Below are 21,978 nucleotides of genomic sequence, written 5' to 3'. Positions count from 1 at the left end.
ATATATATATATATACACACACACACACACACTATGGCATGCCGTTCAGGAAAATTATCTTTGAATATATGGAATGAAACAAAATGATTAATTAAAAAAAGATTAATTTTCTGAACGGCATGCCATAATACACATATACATCTATATATATATATATATATATATATATATATATATCTCACAAACCATATTTACACATATGCTAAAAGCTCTGAAAGAGGACTGCTTTGCAGAGCTTCTTTCTCATGCTCCCTTTCTGCAGGTCAAGAGAGGTGAGTTTGGCAATGTGGTGTAGCCTTATCTTTCGATTTTTTATTTTATACATTTTTTTATTATCTTTATCCCTGGTCGCAATTTTTCGCCGATTTGCACAAGAATATGCTCTGGTGCACTGGCATCTTCACTGCTGTTCTGTCTTATGCTGTTGTATGGGTAGGAAGACCGGTCCAAGATGGCGGTCAATGAGGAGTCTATATGTGTATATGTTTATGGTTACATCTACCTAATAGGTTAATGTAAAATGAAAAATAATTATCGGTGCATTTTTGGGGCACTCATAATTGTTCTGAAATAGTATCCGTCTTCAGCTCCAAAATGTGCAATAAATTAGGAACTTTACTACCTTAATTTAAGTCACTATTGCACAATTTTCACTGTTTTGTATAACAACCCACTATTACTACTGTCCTCTAATGAAACGCCTCAGCAGTCCTGTAAAAATAAAAACATCCCACCCAGTCCTGTGGTGATTTCCTGATGAGATGAGTCATTATATGCTTGGTAATGTGTGGTAATATGTTGCTATGTGGTAATGCATTGCTCATTTGACACCATTATGTCAGCTGAACTCAAGACAAATTTCCTGGAAGACAGTGCTTCATTACAAAAGTAACAGGGTCCTCGTGGTATCAGATCAATATTAAAAGAAAAAGACAAGCACATTTGGCAGGTTAATTTTATTTCTGGGTTGTCCCATGAAGGCAGTTCTTAGTAAAAAATAAGTCAGTGCCAGTTTCAGGTTTTCATGAGGACAGCGATCACATGATATCCTCTGATATCAAGTCACGTTCTTTCAAGTACATGTGGACGACTTCAACATAGATTCCTACAAACACATGGAGGGTTTTCAACTTTTTCTTTTTTGCATCTCATTTGTTACATTTACTTACTGAACATTCATTTGTCCATTTTCTCTACACTTTGCCAATTCCATCTTCGCACATTCACTTCGCCTTCATCCGCCCTTTTTACTACTCTAGTAAACTGTAATGCCAAGAGCAAGGTGATCAAACGCTAAGGACCGCTCTGCTCTCCGTCTTCATCAAAACTCCTCCTCTGCGTGTTGACAGCGGGACTGTTTGAGGAGGGTCAGGCGCGCCATCACCTCCGAGACCGACAGCTCTCCGTGGACCTTGTTGTCTCTCGTGCGCACATTGACGCCGTTAGTCATTCTCTCCTTCTCGCCGACCACTGCCAAAACAGGAGACAACAACAGCTTGACACGACACCACACACACACAGATCGCTACCCGAGCACAGTCGCAGCTTCACATTGTTGATTTTGACACCTGTGGGTGGTTGGCCAGCTTGGACACCCGTCAGAAATCACTTTGGATCAACAAGATTCTTGCAGCAGCCCTTTCACCACATATCATTACTGTACCTTCATGCTGATCCTTTTGTTGAGGTCACATTTGCTATACAAAATATCCAAATAATGTTTTAAGATCACGTTTGATGTGAAGTGAATTTTCCTTCAGTTAAAACTTTCTCTAGATTTCAGCTCAAAATCTGTCTGAAGAATTAAACCGATCCAAAGCAGACAGGTAATCTGTCATTTACAGTATACTATATTAGTATAACCAAATATATATCATATTTTACTTAATATCTTTATAGTACACTTATTCAGTTTTTGTTTTGGATCCCCATTAGCGGACACAAAACGCCAGCTAGTCTTCCTGGGGTCCATGAAGATTAACAGTACATTCACATAAATACGTCATATAATACTTTACACTTTAAATATATGAATACAATTACATCACTCCATTAACCAACAACACAACTGGACTATATTTTAGTTTGCACTTTATATGCTTTTTTTTTTTTTAACCTTATATTTCATGTTTATTTTAATATTAATGTGCTTTTATTGTCTGGGTGGAAGTGCGGTTGCTTTTTAGGTTTTGATGAGCTGCTGGACAGTTGAATTTCCCTTCGGGGATGAATAAAGTTCTATCTATCTAACCCCCCCACTAACCACACCCACATCATTACATTAGCAACGTCACTATAGTGGTAATTATCACAATTTTCTAACTACATTGAGCTGTATATTCCATACACTATACAGTACATCACAAAATGTATATTAAACATATATATTAAACATTGTATATGTCTGTAGCCAAAAGGAACCTTTTTAGTTGCTTTTTAAAACTGTCTCTGCGTGTTGCTTTAGTAATGTACTGTATCTTTTTTATTTTTCATACTTATAATTGATCTTTATCGTTTGTTTAGTCTGAATTCATGTTGTCCTGAACATGTATCTGAAATTGAGCTGCCAACACCCAAATTTCCCCTCTGGGGATCGATAAAGGACTATCTTATCTTTGGAAACTCCAGGAATGAGGAGGATTACTGAGCCGGATGTGGCTCAACACTAATAAAACTGTTCATGTCCTCACCGAGGATGAAGTTGTACTGGGCCAACTGAGCATTTCGGATCTTCTTGTTAAGAAGACAGCCAGAGTCCAGATCGGCGTCTGCCATGAACCCAGCTTCTGTGAACTGCTTACACACCTGACGGAGGGAGATACCAGTCGTTAAACCTCATGACGTCTACACTTTAGTGCAGTCGTACCTGCGTCACCGAGACCACACAGACATGTGGGATAGAAGGAAGTGAAAGATGTACCATCTTGGCGTACTCCTCGCAGGACGGGTTGACAGGCACCAACATCACCTGACGTGGAGAGAGCCACAGAGGCCTGTGGGAGGGACACGGGGGCTTTAAGGATGCATTGATGCTTATACAAGAAAGTACAAACATGAAAAGAGTCCTCCTAACAGAAAGGAACCTTTTGTGAACTGTTTTCTGTTTCAAGGTGAATTTCTTTTTAAGTTTTAATAAAATTGTACTCTAATACAAAAGAATATCTCAACAATACTAACATTCAATTGGTTTTTAGACGGACAAATTTCTGTTTCAAGGTGAATTTCGTTTTAAGTTTTAATAAAATTGTACTCTAATACAAAAGAAAATCTCAACAATACCAACATCCACTTGATTTAGACGGACAAATCAGCATTGTGGATTGATGTTTTGTTTGTTTTTCTTAAAGGAGCATGAGGCAGGATTTATGAAAAAAACTCGTATACGTTTTAAGTTTTCTAGTAATAATGTCAGATGAAGCGTTCCAAACCAAAAAGAATGAGCCCTCTAGTGTATCTCTCCGTTGTCTTGAACAGGCTGTGTGCTGCAAAATGTGCTGCAATTCCGGACCGGAATTTCCCACGCTGTCCTGCGGATGTGACGTCACATGACGCTGCATGCGCGTTCTCGGCGGCGCACGAGTAAACATTGGATACGCGTTTGAGTCATGGCAGCAGCTTCAACTTGAATTGGGACTGAAAACAGATGCTGACATGGCTCATTTCCTACTGAGCAGGTAAGATAACATTTTAAGTCATATTTAGAGCTTGATTTGAAAATCACATGAGATTACACACTCGCTCCCGTGCCGGCTTCGCTGTTGGCTGCAGGAACCCCGACGGTCGCCGTGGCGCTAATGAGTCTCATTTCTTATTCGTGCCTCATGCTCCTTTAACTGAAGCTCTAAAATGTATAAGCATACAAAAATCCGCCGCCGCTCACCATTTTCCGGCATAGTTCTCAGTGAGAATAGCGATCATTCTCTCCACCGACCCCAGGATGGCACGATGGATGATGACTGGTCGAGCTTTGTCGTCGCCATCCTTCCTGTTACCACAGAAACGAGAGAAAAGCTTATGTGTACATAAATAAGATGTGTAAAGTTATTATATTAATACTTGTAATCATATCTTTACCCACCATAAATCAATATTAGAGCTTCACCTTCAAACTAATTCACATGTTGTGAATTTTAGTATTTACTTTTCTTAGCTGGAATTGTGAAGTTCCTGTTATTCAGTTCAAATTTGCATATAACTTGTCGCCTGTGAAATAAGATGAACCCCGAAGCGCAGTGACGGGTTGAGAGCTCTTATTCTGGAAGGTTTTTTTAACTTCCCTCAAGCAGTAAAGCAGCGGTTTCATTAGATGACTCACCCTACAAAGGTCAGGTTGAAGCGGATCGGCAGCTGGAAGTCCAGCTGAACGGTTGCACATTGGTGGTAACGTCCAATCGCATCTTTGATCTTAATGTCAATCTGCAGCAGTACAAAAATAAACGTCTCAAGACCTCAAGACAATCACACTGGTGTCTCGATTGGCAATAAGGAGCAGAAATGTTTCCCCGACCTTGGGTCCGTAAAAAGCCCCGTCTCCCGGGTTCAGTTTCCATGGCTCCCCAAACTCATTTAGGCTGTTCTCCAGTTGCTGTGACGCAGGAGGTACAGGTTCAGAATCACTTCAGTAAACACTGGGAGGCAATTACTGGGAAGTAAGCAATGTTTAACAAGCGCATGGGCTCAGTCGTTCTTCTGCACCGCAGACACACACATGAATAATGACTTTTACTGATGACACACCACATACAAGGAGTCAGCCAACTAACTTCATGAGTCACAGATGTGATACTACTGGATGGCAGGGAACCAGCATTTCCACGCACAATGCCTGATCTCAGCTTAAGCATTTATTTGCTGCGTATAAGTATTTTTCACAGAAAACAATGTCTGATCTTCCAATTTTTTTTCCATTTGCAGCAATCTTGAGTTGTGACCGTTTTAAAAACACCAGAGTTATGACGTGTAACAACGACTTACCTTCTCAGCCTGGTTCCACACCGCGATGTCGCCAAGGTACTTTTCCGGACGAGTCGAGAGGTAGAGCTGGAAGGTGAATCCGAACACGTTGTAAACACAACGTAGGAAGTCCAGGCACCCCTTCATCTCCGACTCAATCTGTATTTGAGGTAAAGAAAAATGCAGGAAATGGCTGGTAGGCAGGCGCCTGTTCGTTATGAAAAACCCTCAGAAAGCCGCTGATGCTCTCACCTGATCCATCGTGCAGAAGATGTGAGCGTCATCCTGCTGGAAGCGGCGCACTCTGGTCAGCCCGGTCAGGGTCCCCGATAGCTCGTTCCTGTGCAGGACCCCGAAATCCGCCAGCCTGACGGGAAGCTCTCGCCACGAGCGCGGCCTGTGACTGAACATCAGGCTGCAAAACAACCAGAGAGCGCCGCATTCAGAAATCATTCGTATCCCTTAACCTGTTAACCCCGAGGGAATTGGAGGTGAATTTCACCTAAATAGACAAATTAAATCAACGATATCTCCAAAATTATAAGGACAATATTCATAATCTTGGTCTCAATGACAGCATACATTTCCAGTGTCAGAAAAATTGAGCACAAAGATTTTAGAAAAGGTTTTAGTGTGGATGGTACTGTACCAAAATGTGCCAAATGTGTTCTTTACCCTTTTTGAAGGAAAAATCTGGCTAGAAAATACTTTGATACATGATTTCTTAAAAGGAGCATGAGGCTCCTTTTAAGAAATGAGACTCTATAGCACCACCCTTCGCCACGACGGCCGTCGGGGGTACTGCAGCCAACAGCGAAGCCGGCACAGGAGAGCGCGAATGCAGCGTCATGTGACGTCACATCCGCAGGACAGCACGGGAAATTCCAGCCTGGAATTGCAGCACATTTTGCAGCACACAGCCTGTTCAAGGCAACGGAGAGATACGCTAGAGGGCTCATTCTTTTTGGTTTGGAACGCTTCATCTGACATTATTACTAGAAAACTTAAAACGTATACGATTTTTTTTCATAAATCCTGCCTCAATCCTGCCTCATGCTCCTTTAAATGTAAAATTTTCATCCAGAAATCACTGCTCACTCTGTGCTGGTCTTGGTGCGTCACGCCCTATCACTGTGTGTCAATGGATTAAGTCTCGTTCAAGTGTAATATCTCATTTGAAAGATCGCGACATGTAGAATGTCGACAAAGTTTACGTAAATTCCCAAAAGCCACGAAGAGTCAACAAAATGGCCGCAACCGCCAGGATATGAAATGACGGCGGATGAAGCAGTTTCACTACTATGAAGAATTAAATCGTGAATTGTGGTCAAAGAATGGTGTGGATAGACTGAAAATGACAACGAAGCGGTAAGGAAATAAAATATACTGCTTTTGGTCGGAATAGTTTTGGGATTTGCTGACGTAGTGTGTGATGAACACTGATGTGCTGGCTGTGAAAACTGAATTTTGGCTTCCTGTTTGTTTTGAGATTGGCATGAAGTGATCGGCCCAGAAAAGATTATGTTCGGTATCATCTGAAAGTGTAGTTTTTTCTAGTTTCATATGATACCCACTATGTTGGGGTGGAGAAAATGGATCTTGCCTTCTGTTGTGTGGCGCCATCATTTGCTGCATGTATTTTTCAATTGTTATAAATCAAATACTTTGTTGACGAAACGTACTTGGAGTTTTGACATATTGGCGTTAGGACTTCTTGTTTGAGAAACAGTTGAAAGAAAATACCCTGACAGCACTTGAGTAACTTTTCCACACATGAACTGGTGCATCCAGCTGCTGGACCCGGTACCGGGCCCGTCGGGGGCGGTACAGGTTCAATCCTGCGTGTTTGCATGCGTCACCAGGGTCGCCACCCGTCCCTTGAAATACGGAATTGTTCCGTAATTAGGAATTAAAAGTTGCGTTCTGTATTGAACCAATACAGACACACATTATGCTCTTATTTATTTATGTCATAATATACAGGTGACGGTCTGAAAATTTGAATATATTGCAAAACTTAAAAGTAAATTCAACTTAAGGTGAAACAAAAATATTATTTCCCACTACATCCAAAGTGAGATATTTCAAGCCTTTATTTGTTATAATTTTGGTGATTATGGCTCACAGTTTATGAAAACCCCAAATAAAAAATCTCCAAAAATTAGAATATATTATGAAATCAATAAACAATTCAATCATCAAAATTGTAACAAATAAAGGCTTAACATATCTTGCTTTGCCTGTAATGAGATGATGTAATATAAATGTATTAGTTTCACCTTTTAAGTTGAATTATTGAAATAAATTAACTTTTACACCATATTCTTCACCTGTATGTATATTATACATCTTGGCTGATGTGGACATACATAGCATAGGAGGCTAGTTCAGTTGCTAGTATTGTTGTCTGTCTGTACAGTCATGCAGGTTCAATGCTATTAAAGCACTTTAAACTTTAAATCAAAGCATTTTGTTTTTTCATATAAAATAAATAAATTTCTATGCATTTTAGAAGTTTTGAGGATGTCCCTTTTTTTGGCGCCTGCGCTGCTGAAATTGGTGTGTCCCTTATCTCTATTTCTGAAAGGTGGCAACCCTATGCGTCACACGTTTCCTCTCCTATGAATTCACCAGTGGCCGGGGCAGTTCATGGGCTTCAGGGCAAAGACGTCCTCCTCCACGGGGAAGGAGAACATGTTGTCGCTGTAGTGCTGCCAGTGGCCAGATGTCTCCCACAGCTTGCTGTTATAGATGTTGGGGGAGGCTACTTCCTGGAAGCCTCTTCTCCAGTACTCATCCTAGGAAAAACAACAAAACCACAGAAGCTAAACACTCCAGATGGACGGCACCGGCGCTTCGCCGGCCGCAGCTGGACGGACCATAACTCCTGGTATGAGAGTGCAATGAAAATAACCATCTCTGGGTTTCACCTATCCCTCAAGGAAAACATGCAACGGCCCGCTGATCTGTTCAGCAACCCACAATAGTAGAGCGGTGTGGATTACTGTAAACATTTAAAAATTGAATGGGAAGTCGTGCACACTCACTCAGCTGCTCGTAAATATATACAATCTACCAGAAAGACGGATTCAAAAGTGTCACACGAGTGGATTTACTGCTAAAACTCAGAGGAAGCCTGCATGTGCTTGCTTGTGGGTTCCCTGTGGTGCATGTTTAGGGAGTGTGTCAGAGGGAAATGCATCCCCCCCCGACAGCGATAACAGACACGGGTGATAATGATCTTGCACCGTCTCTGTGTGATCTCTGCGACCTCCTCCGGGCTCGGCCTAGCTGCTGGGCGTGGGATGTGACAGCCCTCAAGATGTCAACTTATCTCTGCAAAATGCGTCAAAAAAATTCCCGAAGACTCGCAAAAGGTGGCGAAGCGGCGGAAGTAACTTTCAGAAGCTGAAAGCCTGTCATCAAGTGTGGAAACTTTCAACTTTGGTTTCAACTTAAAGGTATTGTGACATGAAAAACAAATTTTTCTTGATTTTTTGTGTTTTGTTGGGTGTCTTGACATCAATTACACCCAAAAAACAACGAACTTTTAACATTCAGTGTATTGTGTGCTTTCTGGGATTTTCCGCATAACTATGCAAAAACGGCGCATCTGGTTTGCTGGTGGGTCGTTACGTATAAACCCGCTAAATCACCGCCCCCTCCACCCAGCTCCCTGCCTCCTCTCCTCTCCTCTCCAGCGCACCATAAAGGCTGATTTATGGTTCCGCGTTACACCGACGCAGAGCCTACGGCGTAGGGTTACGCAGTGACGCACACCGTACGCTGAACCCTACGGCGTAGGCTCTGCGTCGATTTAACGCAGAACCATAAACCAGGCTTAACACGGAGCCGTTTAGAGCCTCTTTTGTTCTAATCACGGGAGGAAAACTGCTAAGAAGACCCGCGGCCACTGACTGGACTTAAGACAAGGGGACACTGCTGCTTGCATGCCTTTATTTTTATGATTGTTTGCTGTGGTTCGCCGTGCTGCTTTTCCGTGCATGCTTTGCCTGTCGCTCCCGGCTTAACTCTCTGACGCCGCTGTGAGCGTATGGCTGGAGGAGGAGGTTTGGAGGAGGAGCGGAGCAATGATTGACAGGAAAGGAGCAAAAGGAAGCGTTTTTCACGGCGCAAAAAAACACTGTAATAAAAAGCCAGGAATGGAGTTATGGAGTGAAGTTTTTCTTGTTACACTCTTTTAGACACATTTGAGGGATGTTGGCCAAGACTTTTAATAGTGTTCAAAGCATGTTAAAAATTATGTCACAATACCTTTAAAAGGAGCTTGAGGCTCCTTTTAAGAAATTAGACTCTATAGCGCCACCCTTCACCCCGACGGCCGTTGGGGGTACTGCAGCCAACAGTGAAACCGGCACGGGAGAACGGGGAGAACGCACATGCAGCGTCATGTGACGTCACATCCGCAGCCCAGCGCGGGAAATTCGGGACCGAATTGCAGCACATTTTGCAGCACACAGCCTGTTCAAGGCAAAGGAGAGATACACTAGAGGGCTCATTCTTTTGGGTTTGGAACGCTTCATCTGACATTATTACTAGAAAACTTAAAATGTATACAGATTTTTTTCATAAATCCTGCCACAATCCGGCCTCAAGCTCCTTTAAGTAAAAAAGGAATCTAATCTGTAATTTTACATTGGTTTTGTGTTAAATGCGGCACAAAGCCATCATTGAGACGACCCACATGCTCAGGATCGGGCCAAGACTTTCTGGCAATCAGAGGTGATTATTTAGCTGATTGATGGCAAGTAGTCTGCACTTGAGTGAAGAGGCAATCACAAGCAGCGCGCAGGAAACGTAAGATGCACATCGCTCTTCGCTGGTGAGCATTACTGGAAGTGTTTCAGTATTTAAACTTGAAGACACTAAATGCGAGCCGGTAATGACGCCCCCGCTCCTCACCCTGATGAACTCCGTCAGCGTGTTGTAGATGTGGGCTCCGCGGGGCATGAAGAAGCAGCTGCCGGGACTCAGATCGTGGAAGAAGAACAGCTCCTGGTCCTGTGGGGGAAAGATGGGATTTTATCAATGACTTCTCGCCTCCGTCTGCGAGTACGAGTGAGAAGCTGCTTCATACGCAGTAGGAAGTTGCACGTTCAACACGCTAGACTTGTGGTTATCAAGGCCGGTGAGATGCCGTTGCACACCAAGGTGACAGAATCTGCTGATCAGCAGTTCTTCCTCTTGTTAATGTACAGTTTTGTAAACTATTTGTATTTTGCATTTGATGTAATGTTTTGGTGCATCTGCATGTGTCTGCATTTAATTACAGTTTTGTGTTTTTAATGGCCTTGTTTGAATAAATATATGAATAATATTTGCATATTGTTGTGATTGATAAAGCAACAGGTCCATTTCAGCGATGCTGATATATGGTGTAATCTGATTACTATAATGGTAAATATTGTAATTTCAAGTTGATAATTGTATCGTTAATATTTAGAATACAGGTTTAATCTCCAAATTCAGTTCAATTTAAATCAGTAACATTTACTATTCATTACTTTTCTGAGGTGGAGGGGGGTGTTGGGGGCTGGTTATTCTGCTAGAGGACTTTGGGACTAGTTAGTAGTCGTGTCAATCCTTAAAAGCACTGGAGTCAATCCTCCAATAGTGCAGAAATAGCGGTAGTGCAGTCGCCACACATATCTGATCTCAGCTGATGGATGAAAACATTTATAGTGAGTTCAACATCATCATCCACTTCTCTGTTATTGTGCTGCAGTTGAATACAAGCTCATATGGAAACTAGCTGAACCAGGATGGTGCTGATGTTCTACAACTCACGCAGGATCAGGAAATTACTAGGTTTGTTTTTGGTCTTGATAGTCTCTGGTGTTGGTGGTGTCTTGGTCTCAGTTTAGGTCTTGACTACAAGTCTACACCACGTACTCAGGTGTACTCCCCTCCCAAGCAGCGGAGCGGGACGAGCCTCTCTCAGACCGCTGAAACAGGCCTCCATCGTCCCGGTGAGCAGGATTAAAATTCAACACAACACGCTTCGTAACAAGGGGAACTTCGGTCTTTAAGTTAGTCTCTATAATTTTGTCTCAAATCACTGACAAATTAAAAACTGAAATAAACTTCAGTGTAAGATTATGCGTGATTAACAAAGACATCCTCGCTAAAACTCGCCTGGATGAGTTTCAAAAATCATCCCTAAATTTCAACCACCAAGCTGACTTTCTGAACGTTCCCATCATGCACTGGCCAAATGAAAAGGCTCAATTTGGAGGCGGGCCAGCGACCACCGTCTCTGACGCAACGACGTTTTGTTTATTTTTCTTCTCCCACCCTCCAACTGGGACTGAATCTTTATTTCGGCTTGTACACACTTTTTACAAAATAAGATGAAAAGGTAATAAAAAAAAAAAATTCCTTTGCCGAAAAGGTGTAGGCTGAAGCCGTAGCTTATAGTGCCTACCCTTTTTTTCTTATGATCAGCTTAAATGTAAGACATCAGCATTACTCCGTGGAAACAAACGACAAAAATAAGTAAGACAAAACACAAAATTGACGTTTTACATTCTAGAATGTTCCCGATAGTATACTCTATATTCATAGTGTTTTATATTTATTTACAGTATTTTCTTTAAACATTTCCTTAAATTTGAAGACATAACTACACATTTTTAGGTTGTTATTACAACTATTCCAAAATTATCTAGCCTTAACTGATGTACATCTCTTTTTAATATTAATTCTTGCTGTAGTCATCTCAAACATGAGTTTCCCCCTCAGGTCATAGCGGGTTTCTTTTATCTGGAACAGGTCCTGAATGTAGTTTGGAAGCAGTTTCTGCTGGGCTTTAAAGGCAATTAAAACAGTTTTCTGCTCTACTATATCATGACATTTTAAAGTATTATATTTAATAAAGAGATTAATTGATGGTTTATAATAGTCAGATCTGTTAATTATCCTTAACGCTCTTTTCTGTAACAGGAAAATAGGGTTTGTATTTGATTTATAGGTGTTACCCCATACCTCCACACAATAAGTCATGTATGGAACTATGAGTGAGTTATACATTAAAAACTGTGCTCTCTGACCGCATTGTCTTGACTCCTGCGTTTAATACGGAGCCGTGTTGTAATGAGTGCTGCTCAAGGGGCTGCGTTTTCCCTGCTGGGAAACCAGCTGGGTCCTGGTTGACTCACTCAGCCCCAATAGGAGGAGCCACAGCGCCCTCCGCTGGCGAGCAGTGAGAACAACATGTTGAAACCTGCACCTCGATCACAGGCTGCTGAACATCTTATAGAAACAAGAAAAATGTGTCTCTATACTGAATGTGACTTTACAGTTACTATTAGTCGATGAATTGAGGCTCATGATTTGTTTTCGACATCTGTAAAACCACTTCACCTTCACTGGGGAATTAACAGCGTCTACAAAAACCCCACACAGAGATTTGTCAGCCACCATGTAACGGAAATACAGTTCAGATTTCTCCACGACCCGTCTCCAGTTTTTCGCCTCAACATAACTGCAGACTTACTTTACCGATCTTGCGATGGTCTCGGTTCTTGGCCTCCTCTTGAAAGCGCTCCCACTCCTTCAGCATCTTCGAGTCTGGGAAGGAAATCCCGTAGATCCTCTGGAGAGTCTCCATGTCGGAGCGGCCCTCCCAGTAGGTAGAGGAGTTCTGACAGCAGGAGCAGAACAGAAACAATCATAATAAATCACTGTTGTAAATCAGACCATCTGCGTGAGGAAGACATCCTTAAATCAAGATTAAGCCACAGATTTGGGGATTGAAAAGCAAAACATTTCCCACATACCTTGTAAACCTTCATAGCTTTGATCTTTCCTGTGTGTCTGACATGAGGACCTCTGCACAAGTCAATCAAGGGCCCGCATCTATTAAAGATTCGAAGTTCAGCCGTTATTATTACAAAGTAAAAGACTACATACTTTAAAAAAAAAAAAAAAAAGAGGGATTTATTTTCATCCACAACATAATTATGTATAAGCAGCGTACCGATAGACTGTAGTGGTGGGAGTCGTGACTTTCTCATTCAGAATGCGACACTTGAATTTGTTGTACTGAAAGAGAGAAATAATTTAGGCTCTGCTATCCATATACACACAAAATAAATATAGTAAAGTGCACTTCTCAGTCACACTGATTGAGGAGCCCAAGCAGAGAGCCTTCATTCTTCTCACCTTGAACATTTTTAGCAGCGTCTGCTTGCTGATCTCCAGTCTCTCAAAGGGCTGTTTCTCCTTCACCACCGTTTTGCACAAAGCCTCCAGATCCCCGAACTCGGAGCTCGACACTGTCCTGGAAACACGTTCGCTTCGTCACAACACTTCATGTCTGACAATACTTACTCATGTGTTAAAGTACAATCATGTCAAAACACTTTAAACCACTGCACTTTTACTGTTTTTACATCCTCCTTTTTTTTTTTTACTGAGTGTTTTTTAATGTTTTTTTATCCAGCAAGCAGAGTAAAGTCTTTCTATGTTTTTTATGTAATTTATTTATTATTTGTCTGTCCTGTTTTTTTCTGTTCTGTGTTGTGCCGCTGTGACAAATGAATTTCCCCTCGGGGATGAATAAAAGTCTACCTACCTACCTACCTATCTACCTTTAATTTGGACATCTTCAAGAGTAAAAAATGTTATTTTCATCATGGTAACCAACATTAGGTTACTTTAAAATTAAAAAAAGAGAAATACATGAGATTCAAATGTGCTTAAACTGGACTGTTTTATTTTATTTATTTGTATTATTCCTTATTCTTCTATTTTATTACTTGTATTTTGCACCGTGGGTTAGAGGGGACTGTAATTTCATTGTGCTGTATGTTGGACATATAGCATATCTGACAATAAAACTTGAAACTTGAGCAACAGGGTTCGGTTGGACTTCATCAAGTAATAAAAGTGATTTAAAAGTTAAGTAAATAATTAGTATCCCTTTCTTCTGAATATCTGCTTATACTCATTTCATGATTGCACTAATATGTTCAGTTCTAGCGAACTAAAAAAGGAGGACCAGATTTACTATGCGTTGCCATGGTGATTCACTGCATCAGAACAGAAAACTCCAGACTCAGAGGCTCGGCGTTTGTCAGACCTCCTCTGTGAAACGGGCCCCGGGCCCGGACATCCGAGCCGTTCAGAGACACAGACGAGGAAACCCGAGCTCGTAGAGACAACCCTGCTCACCTCGGTCCGTCCAGGAACATGTCGTAGTAGAAACCGTTCTCGATGGGCGGCCCGTAACACAAACAGCCCCCGTAGTAGCGCTCCATTGCCTCCCCCAGGATGTGAGCGCTGGAGTGCCAGTACACCTACAAATTAAACAGGAAATAAGGGGGTTTAATTCCCCCCATAAACGGGACATAAATCAGCAGGCGTCCATAAATCCCGACAGACCAAATGAGACACACAATATTAAATATTTACTGCAACTGGACATTTATTTGTTGACAAGACTGATCCAATGCTGCAAACCTTGAAAGCAAAACTGGTGTCACCAAAGTGCAACTGCTGATCCTGCACATCAGTCTGGAAGAGTTTTAGTCCGTTGCTTCAACTTTAACGTGAAATTCTAGCACAAATTTATGCTCCTTTTAACCTTTCTTTGATAAATGTTTTAGTCAAACTAGCAGACAGGAAAAAAAACCCTTAAGTCACAAAAGGTACACATTTAACTGCTTGAACACCCGCTGCTATGAGTGAGTCACTCCTGAGGAAGGTGTAAATTACCTATTTATTTATTTATCTTGTGCTTTTTCAAGTGTGATTTTTTTTTCTACCTCAGTTTTTTGTTAGTTTTTTTTAATTCTATTTTTCTATTGTATTTATACCGGACTGCTATGAAAACAAAATTTCCCCTTGGGGATGAATAAAGTAATCAAAATAATTTCCTCCATTTCTGGACTGATGGCATTAACACAAATTTTTCCTCTTTTTGTTTGCATTTATTCATTCATATTTTTTATTTTTATTTGAACCTATTCCAGCATGAGGGACCTAATACATATCCTCTGTCCCTGTAGAAATCATACACTGGTAGATTCCAGTTTTATGCGTAAAAACAATGATGCATTCTTGTATGCAATTTATTTAAAAAAGTGTGACACACATGTTGTCAATGACACCGATTCAATATGGGATCAATTGATGCGATTAGCGAATGACCAATTCGATCGATCGATCGTATAGATAGATACTTTATTAATTCCGAGGTAAATTCAATGTATCCAGCAGCTATATAGATGCCCATAAAGCCGGTTAGTATCAATGACAGAAAAACTCGATTAGTGACACATAAATATATATATATATATATATATATATATATATATATATATATATATATATATATACATACACACACACACATATACACACACACACAGTATTCAATCACAGTTATTCATGTGTTGGTTAATTCTGCAGGGATTTACAAGGAAGTTTGTTCTCAACAGAGCGTCCTTGTACTCACAGCTTGAGCGTCTTCATTGTCAAAGCGTAAGATCTGGAGAGAGCAGTCCTTCTCAAGAGGTCTGTCCAGATCCCAGAGCTCGCCATCCACTCGAGAAATCACCGCGTTGTCTGCCAGGCCCTGGCTGTAGGATGAAGAGCAACGCAGTCTGCTCAGGGAGGCCGAGTCCAAACAAGGACTGTGATTTCTAACGTCACCGTGGACAGAAGGATTACCTGATATCACACGCCAGCTGATATGGCGTGGTGACCCACGACTTCCCCGGAACCCGTCGCCCATCCGGGAGCTCCACGGTTATGGCCTTGCTGGCTGCAGCCTTCCCTGCCAGCAGGGCATCGCTCTCCTTCTTCAGCTCCTCATACAGGCTGAGGCGTTGAGGGATGTAGCCGGGCCAGGGGTCCAGCTTCACCAGAGAGACAGAGAGAGAAAACAGGACAAAAACACCAAGTTGTGTGTCTGACCTACTAGGCCTGTGTTGAAAAGATCGATTCTCCGATTTTAAAATCGATTCTCATATTAATTCCTAAAAATCGATTCATACGTCTAAAGATCGATTTAAAAAAAAAAAAAAAATTCTTCATTACATTACAACTTTTGGTACTTTTTTGTTTATGCCCAAAAAAGGAATATTTTGTTGGACACTATAATAACTGGTGCCATGTTTTTACCTTTAAATATGTTTAAAGGTATGAAAACATTAAAGTTTTCAGTTATAATTGCATAAATTGTCTATATTTCTTTGCTTTATATACTGTCTTGGGGTTACATTTGCATAAATGTTAAAAACCAAATTCATAAATGGGGAAAAAATAAAAGCGATTTCTTTCGTCCTCTGTTTCCTCCCTGGATCTGTTTGGTAATTCTGCTCCACGATGTTTCTGAAAGCAGTTCTATCAGCATTCTGGGAGCTGATTGGTCCTTACAGCATCATTAGCTGCAAATACTTGCTGTTGAATTTCAATATAATACTAGTAGTAATTTGTTGCAGAACTACAGTCATATAATTCATGCAACAGCGGAAAAAACTGTTTTATTAACACTAACCCAAATCAATATCGGATGGAATCGGATCGTGATAATCGATTCTGAATCTTAAGAATCGGAATAGAATCGATTCTTGATATTTGAATGAATCCCCAGCCCTATGACCTACAGTTGTGTGAAAAAGTGTTCGCCCCCTTCCTGATTTCTTCTTTTTTTATTTGCATGTTTGCCGCACTTAAATATTTCAGATCATCAAACAAATTTAAATATTAGACAAAGATAACACAAGTAAACACAAAATGCAGTTTTTAAGTGAGAGTTTTTATTATTAAGGGGAAAGTAAAATCCAAACCTACATGGCCTTAGTAGGTTTTTTCCCCCTTAATAATAAAAACCTTCATTTAAAAACTGCATTTTGTGTTTACTTGTGTTATCTTTGTCTAATATTTAAATGTGTTTGATCTGAAACATTTAAGTGTGACAAACATGCAAAAAAATAAGAAATCAGGAAGGGGGCAAACACTTTTTCACACAATTGTACATTTAGGGAAATGCAAGCATTTCCACATCATGAACACAGCAGGAGGCTGCAGGGCCTTCACCTCCTTCATCCCCGGGACCGACTGTCCCTTATCCTGCTTCTTCTTCTCCTTCTTGTTGTTTCCATCCCTTGCTTTGGTGTCCGGGGTCTCCGCCTGTTAAACAGAAGAGTGAGATGGTCTTTTTACAAGTAGGTTTGCCAACTCCTTGAAAAATAAATAAGGGCCACCTCATCAGCAGGGCCGGCCAACCCGGTTGGCTTCATCCTTCCTGGTGTGGATTTTTTTAGCCCCTTTCTTTGTGAGTGAAATGATTTTTTTAGCTATTTGACTCGAACCTGAATTGAATTAGATGCATATTTTCGAATGCCATGAACACATGGAAAACAAATTATTATCCATCAATTCACATTAATACAAATTTAAAAAAATGAACTGAATAAAATAAGTATCTTTCTTACACAGAAACCTGTCCTGCTTAACTTAAAATTGTATGAATTAATATAAAACAATAGAAAGAAAGAACATCCATTCTGTAATTTTTAGTGCAATAACAAAAGTGTAAACAGAAAGTCTGTAGAAAACTTGTGAACATATTTGTGCCTCAAAGGCCATGACTGCAGGCTACGGTTGTAGTAAAACAGAAAAAAATAACTTATGAACTAAACAGCTTAATTCCATTTTCCATTGGCATTTTATAACTATTTTTTGACTCTCACAGTAATACGGGACAAAGTGCGTCCCTTTTCAGCTCAATACGGGACGCATACTTTAGTTTATGAATACGGGACGATTCCATTTTTCAAGGGACGGTTGGCAACCCTATTTACAAGAGAGTCCCGTCACCATTTCCACCAGCTAGTCCATGGGCCAGACCAGATATCAGTACCACTCAAGGTGACAAAACTTGCTTATAATTTTTGAAAATATCCATGTCTGTAGATGATATTTTGGTATGATAACCCTTCCCGAGTGGCAGCTGTATCATAGTTATCAGCTCATGAAGTCACCCAGCCCCGTCAGAAAATTACATTTTAGATGCTGCTGCATATCCTGGTTTAGACTCATGTATAGGATAGCTGTCAATGTTTCACAATATTGTCTTTGGTATAATTTTAAAGGGGACCTTGGAAGCATTCATTCAAGCTAAGATGTGAATCTTTCTGACCAACATCGAGGTCAGTGCAGCTCTTTAAACTATAAACACACATTTTTACACAATTTCCGCCTAAATGATATACTATCTTTTAGCCCTGTGTCATCTAGGAAAAACAGAGACACAAAATACAAAAACTGGAATACTCACAGGACCATAAGGATTCAGGAAATGTATAATATATATATACCCCATACTATATCATTATTGCAGATCATTGTGAGCCTTAAACTAGAAGAGCATCATTAGGCTCCTATGAAACTATAACAGCCACTAGGCTGATGTCACAAACTGGTCTTTATCATGCAAATACAGGACACCACAATGAGATAAGGAATCAGCTTAGTTTTATAAACATAACAATATACAGGTCCTTCATCCCCACAGCCATCAGACTATAATAAGCAACTGTAGCCACCCGAATGCAATAACCTGTTTCTCTGAAAGTGCAATAACCCTTGCCCGCTAAATACCTCACGTATTTTTTGCACATGTAAATATTATCCGTTTTTTTAGTTTTCTATTTTCTCTTGTCCAATGCTCATTTTTCTACATTTTATATTGCTCTTTTTTTTTAAATTATTTAGCTATTTATTGTTTTTGTTTTTTTTAGGATATACTTTTTCATACCTTGTCCTACTTTCATGTGTATTTGTATAAACCGTTGAGCGTGTGTGTGTTTTGCTGCTGCACAATTGAATTTCTCCTCTGGGAGATCAATAAAGTTTATTCTATTCTATTGTTAACAAAATTAACATCGTTATGGGAATAATGGGAATATGTCAAGATCTGATTATAGTTGGGCTATCAAGTTCTGTGTGTACTTAAGATAGTGTTAATAAGGTTATCCAAGTACAGAATCATCACATAATGTCACTCAAACTATGATCCAGCTGCCACTCAGGAAGGGTTATCATACCAAAATATCATATACAGACATAGATATTTTCAAAAATCATAAGCAAGTTTTGTCACCTCGAGTGGTGCTGACAAGTGAAATGTTGGGCTCTGGAATGGACAAAGCCTGGTCAGTACTTGGGTCTCTGCTGTTTCCCTGTGTCTCTCCCATGATTTCATTCGTTTTGAACACTTTTGATTGTTATGCAGATTATACTTAAATTTAGCCTAAAACAGAAGACTGCCTCATACATACAACCTGTACTTGACTGTCTTCAGGAACTGAAGGCTTGGGTGACTCTGAACCTCTTCCCAGTGTGAGTAATGGGCCCTTTCCTGTTGACATGGATCCTCTAGTACAGTATGAAAAGCCTACTGTCACAACCCTGGGTTTTTAAAATCGACAAGGATTTAAGACCGGATGCTCAAATTAGTGCAGTGATGAAATCTAGCTTCTTTCAACTTTGACAATTGGGGAAAAATTAATAACATTCTTAAAGGTTGACTTTAAAAAAAACGCTTCATCCCTTGACATTTAACAGTTTCCTTACAACTTTACACTTCTCCCTTCCAGAGTAAAGCAAATGAAGTATGTTGGGAACTTGGCATGGACATGAATAAAGAAGAGCTGCAGTTTCTCGACAGCTACAGCTGTCGAGAAACAGTTATTCAGTTAGAGAATTGGAAGATAAAGACATGGCTCAGAGGCTGAATTTCTGTTTAAAATAGGTATTAGATGCCATAATAGGTCCCCTTTAAATGCATGCACAACAAAGGTATCAACAAATTCTGTTGGCCAAGTCTTCGTGATGACATCAACTGGCATGGCGATTGACAGATTCTGTGTCTCATGAAGGAGCCACAACCTGTTAACACGCGTTTTTTCTCAGTTGGACTATCTGTATGGAAGTACATAGTGGACCATTTGTAAACCTAGATTTGCGTTCTGATGAGAAGGCTAAATAATGTGTTCTGATGTTCTGTGAGAAGCCCATGTGTTCTGATCGCAGTGTTTCCCAACCTCAATCCTCAAGGCCCACTGTCTTGCATGTTTTAGATGTTTCCCTTCATCACACCTGATTCTAATTAATGGTCCTAATTAGCTTGTCATCAAGGTCTGCACAATTCTGTTGATGACACAGCCACTTGTATCACGGTGTGCTGAAGCAGGATAAGATCTAAAACATGCAGGACAGTGGGCCTTGAGGACCGAGGTTGGGAAACACTGTGTTAGTGTATGAATAAAGTGAAGTTTTGACTAAACTCATCCTTTTGAATGTTTTTTCTGTACTTAATGAATTGTTTGTCCACACTGTCATGCAATTTTCCACCCTATCATGTCATTGTCCACCCTGTCAAATTTAAGTTTAATAAAAAACACAAATATGTCTTGAATATACAGTAACATTCTGTCTGATTTCCTGAAGTTCAAATGATGACCAAACAAAATCATTAAAAAACGTTTGCTGTTTACAGTTGTTTTTATCATTTCATTTTAAAAACAAAGAAGACCTATGGCGATCGGTGTAGATGAACTGTAATTTTACTCTAATTCCACTATTCCCCAAACATTTTTCCCATTATCTGATATTTATTAATTAGAAAGGGACCAAAGATGTTCCTGAAAAAGTATGTTTTATTATAATTATGTAATAAAGAACATATAGCTGAAGCTAGCATTTGTCCCCGACAGGTTGGACATATTTTGATATGGGTCAATAGTTTGACATTCTGTATTTAATTCATAAAAAGTGTTTAAGCTTGACCAATATGCATTTTAAACATCCTAGGGGTAGCTTAATGACAGGATTATAAATTTAAATGGTAAATCTTACAGATTCTTTATCAAAATTACAATGTCTCAAAGGCACTTTATAGTGATATTGACTCTGTAATGATTTGCGTCAGTGATGTCACACTCTCCTGTGATTTTAAGTACAAACTCAATGATGTATTTTCAGGCTGACTGGATGTGTCAGAGATTTTATTTGGCCACTTCAGACAAAGCATGCTGCAGAGTGGGGGCAGTTGCAGCTATTCCTGGAGACAGGGAGGTGTGGCTCGTCCTTGGAGCCCGACCCCCGCACGGCTGCTGATCCCCGGCCACATGCACCTGACACCAGGGGAGGTCTACGCACTTACCCCGGGCTCGGCTCGGTGGCGGGTCTGCAGGGGTTTGTTGGGGGGTTTCTCCGCGGCTTTGCTCTGCGGCTTCTCGCCCTGCTGCTGCTGCAGCTGCTGCTCCAGCTGCAGACTCCTCCGCAGGTGCACCAGCCGGTACCGCAGCTTCTCGTTCTCCGACCGCAGGCTCTCCAGCTCCGGCGTGACGACCTCGCCGAGACCCCGAACCAGCCCGTCCCGGAGAGACGAGATCTCCCCGGTGAGGAGCCGAATCTGCTCCTCCTGGGCTGCCAGGCGTGCGGCCAGGCACTCCGCCATCTTTAAATGACCAATGACAGCTCACTTCCGGCGATGGAACCTAAGAAAATAAAAGCTTTTGATCCAAACAAACAACTAATGACAAATTTAGATTCTTCCAACAAGATATTACTCCTAACACTATGCGTTACTCTAAAAACGTCTACATTCATTTTTATGAACACACACATATATATGTATATATGTATATATGTATATATATATATATATATATATATATATATATATATATATATATATATATATATATATATATATATATATATATATATATATATATATATATATATATATAAATAAATAAATAAAAAGAAAATAGACTAGCTTTTGATCCAACCAGACAACTGTAATGACAAATAATACTCTAATAAGGTCTACATTCATTTTTGTTATTTATTAGTACTTATATACTTTATACTTTATTTATTAGTACTTATATGTATATATATATATATATATATATATATATATATATATATATATATATATATATATATATATATATATATATATATATATATATAAATGAA

The 21,978-nt window shown here is 40.2% G+C and overlaps 1 protein-coding gene across 1 annotated transcript; it reads right to left on the bottom strand.

Annotated features, from left to right (window-relative positions):
* Positions 1 to 919: 919 nt before the first annotated feature.
* On the bottom strand, positions 920 to 21,457 carry tars3 (threonyl-tRNA synthetase 3). Its single transcript, XM_061711032.1, has 19 exons — positions 21,152 to 21,457; positions 17,020 to 17,112; positions 15,649 to 15,836; positions 15,434 to 15,557; positions 14,149 to 14,273; positions 13,138 to 13,255; positions 12,953 to 13,017; positions 12,753 to 12,831; positions 12,470 to 12,616; positions 9,877 to 9,975; positions 7,585 to 7,751; positions 5,206 to 5,368; positions 4,975 to 5,112; positions 4,508 to 4,585; positions 4,316 to 4,416; positions 3,881 to 3,985; positions 2,921 to 2,993; positions 2,691 to 2,805; positions 920 to 1,470 (listed from the first exon to the last, which is right to left on the bottom strand). Exons 1-19 carry the CDS (start codon positions 21,446 to 21,448, stop codon positions 1,322 to 1,324), a joined length of 2,424 nt encoding a protein of 807 aa, XP_061567016.1. The 5' UTR covers positions 21,449 to 21,457; the 3' UTR covers positions 920 to 1,321.
* Between the last annotated feature and the right edge of the window lie 521 nt (positions 21,458 to 21,978).

This window comes from Cololabis saira, chromosome 2 (genome assembly GCF_033807715.1).
Source record: "Cololabis saira isolate AMF1-May2022 chromosome 2, fColSai1.1, whole genome shotgun sequence".
NCBI lineage: Eukaryota > Metazoa > Chordata > Actinopteri > Beloniformes > Belonidae > Cololabis > Cololabis saira.
The sequence above is the reverse complement of the archived record's forward strand: the minus strand, read 5'-3'. Positions and strand labels throughout refer to the sequence as shown.

Bases quoted from the DNA above. Each gene is read 5' to 3' on its own strand.
- tars3 (XM_061711032.1), bottom strand. From the start codon at position 21,448: ATGGCGGAGTGCCTGGCCGCACGCCTGGCAGCCCAGGAGGAGCAGATT. The intron at 9,976-12,469 runs GTAAGTCTGCAG...TTTCCCCCACAG, and splicing joins ACCATCGCAAGATCGGTAAA to GACCAGGAGCTGTTCTTCTT. The intron at 7,752-9,876 runs GTGAGGAGCGGG...TGTTTTTCCTAG, and splicing joins CGCTGACGGAGTTCATCAGG to GATGAGTACTGGAGAAGAGG.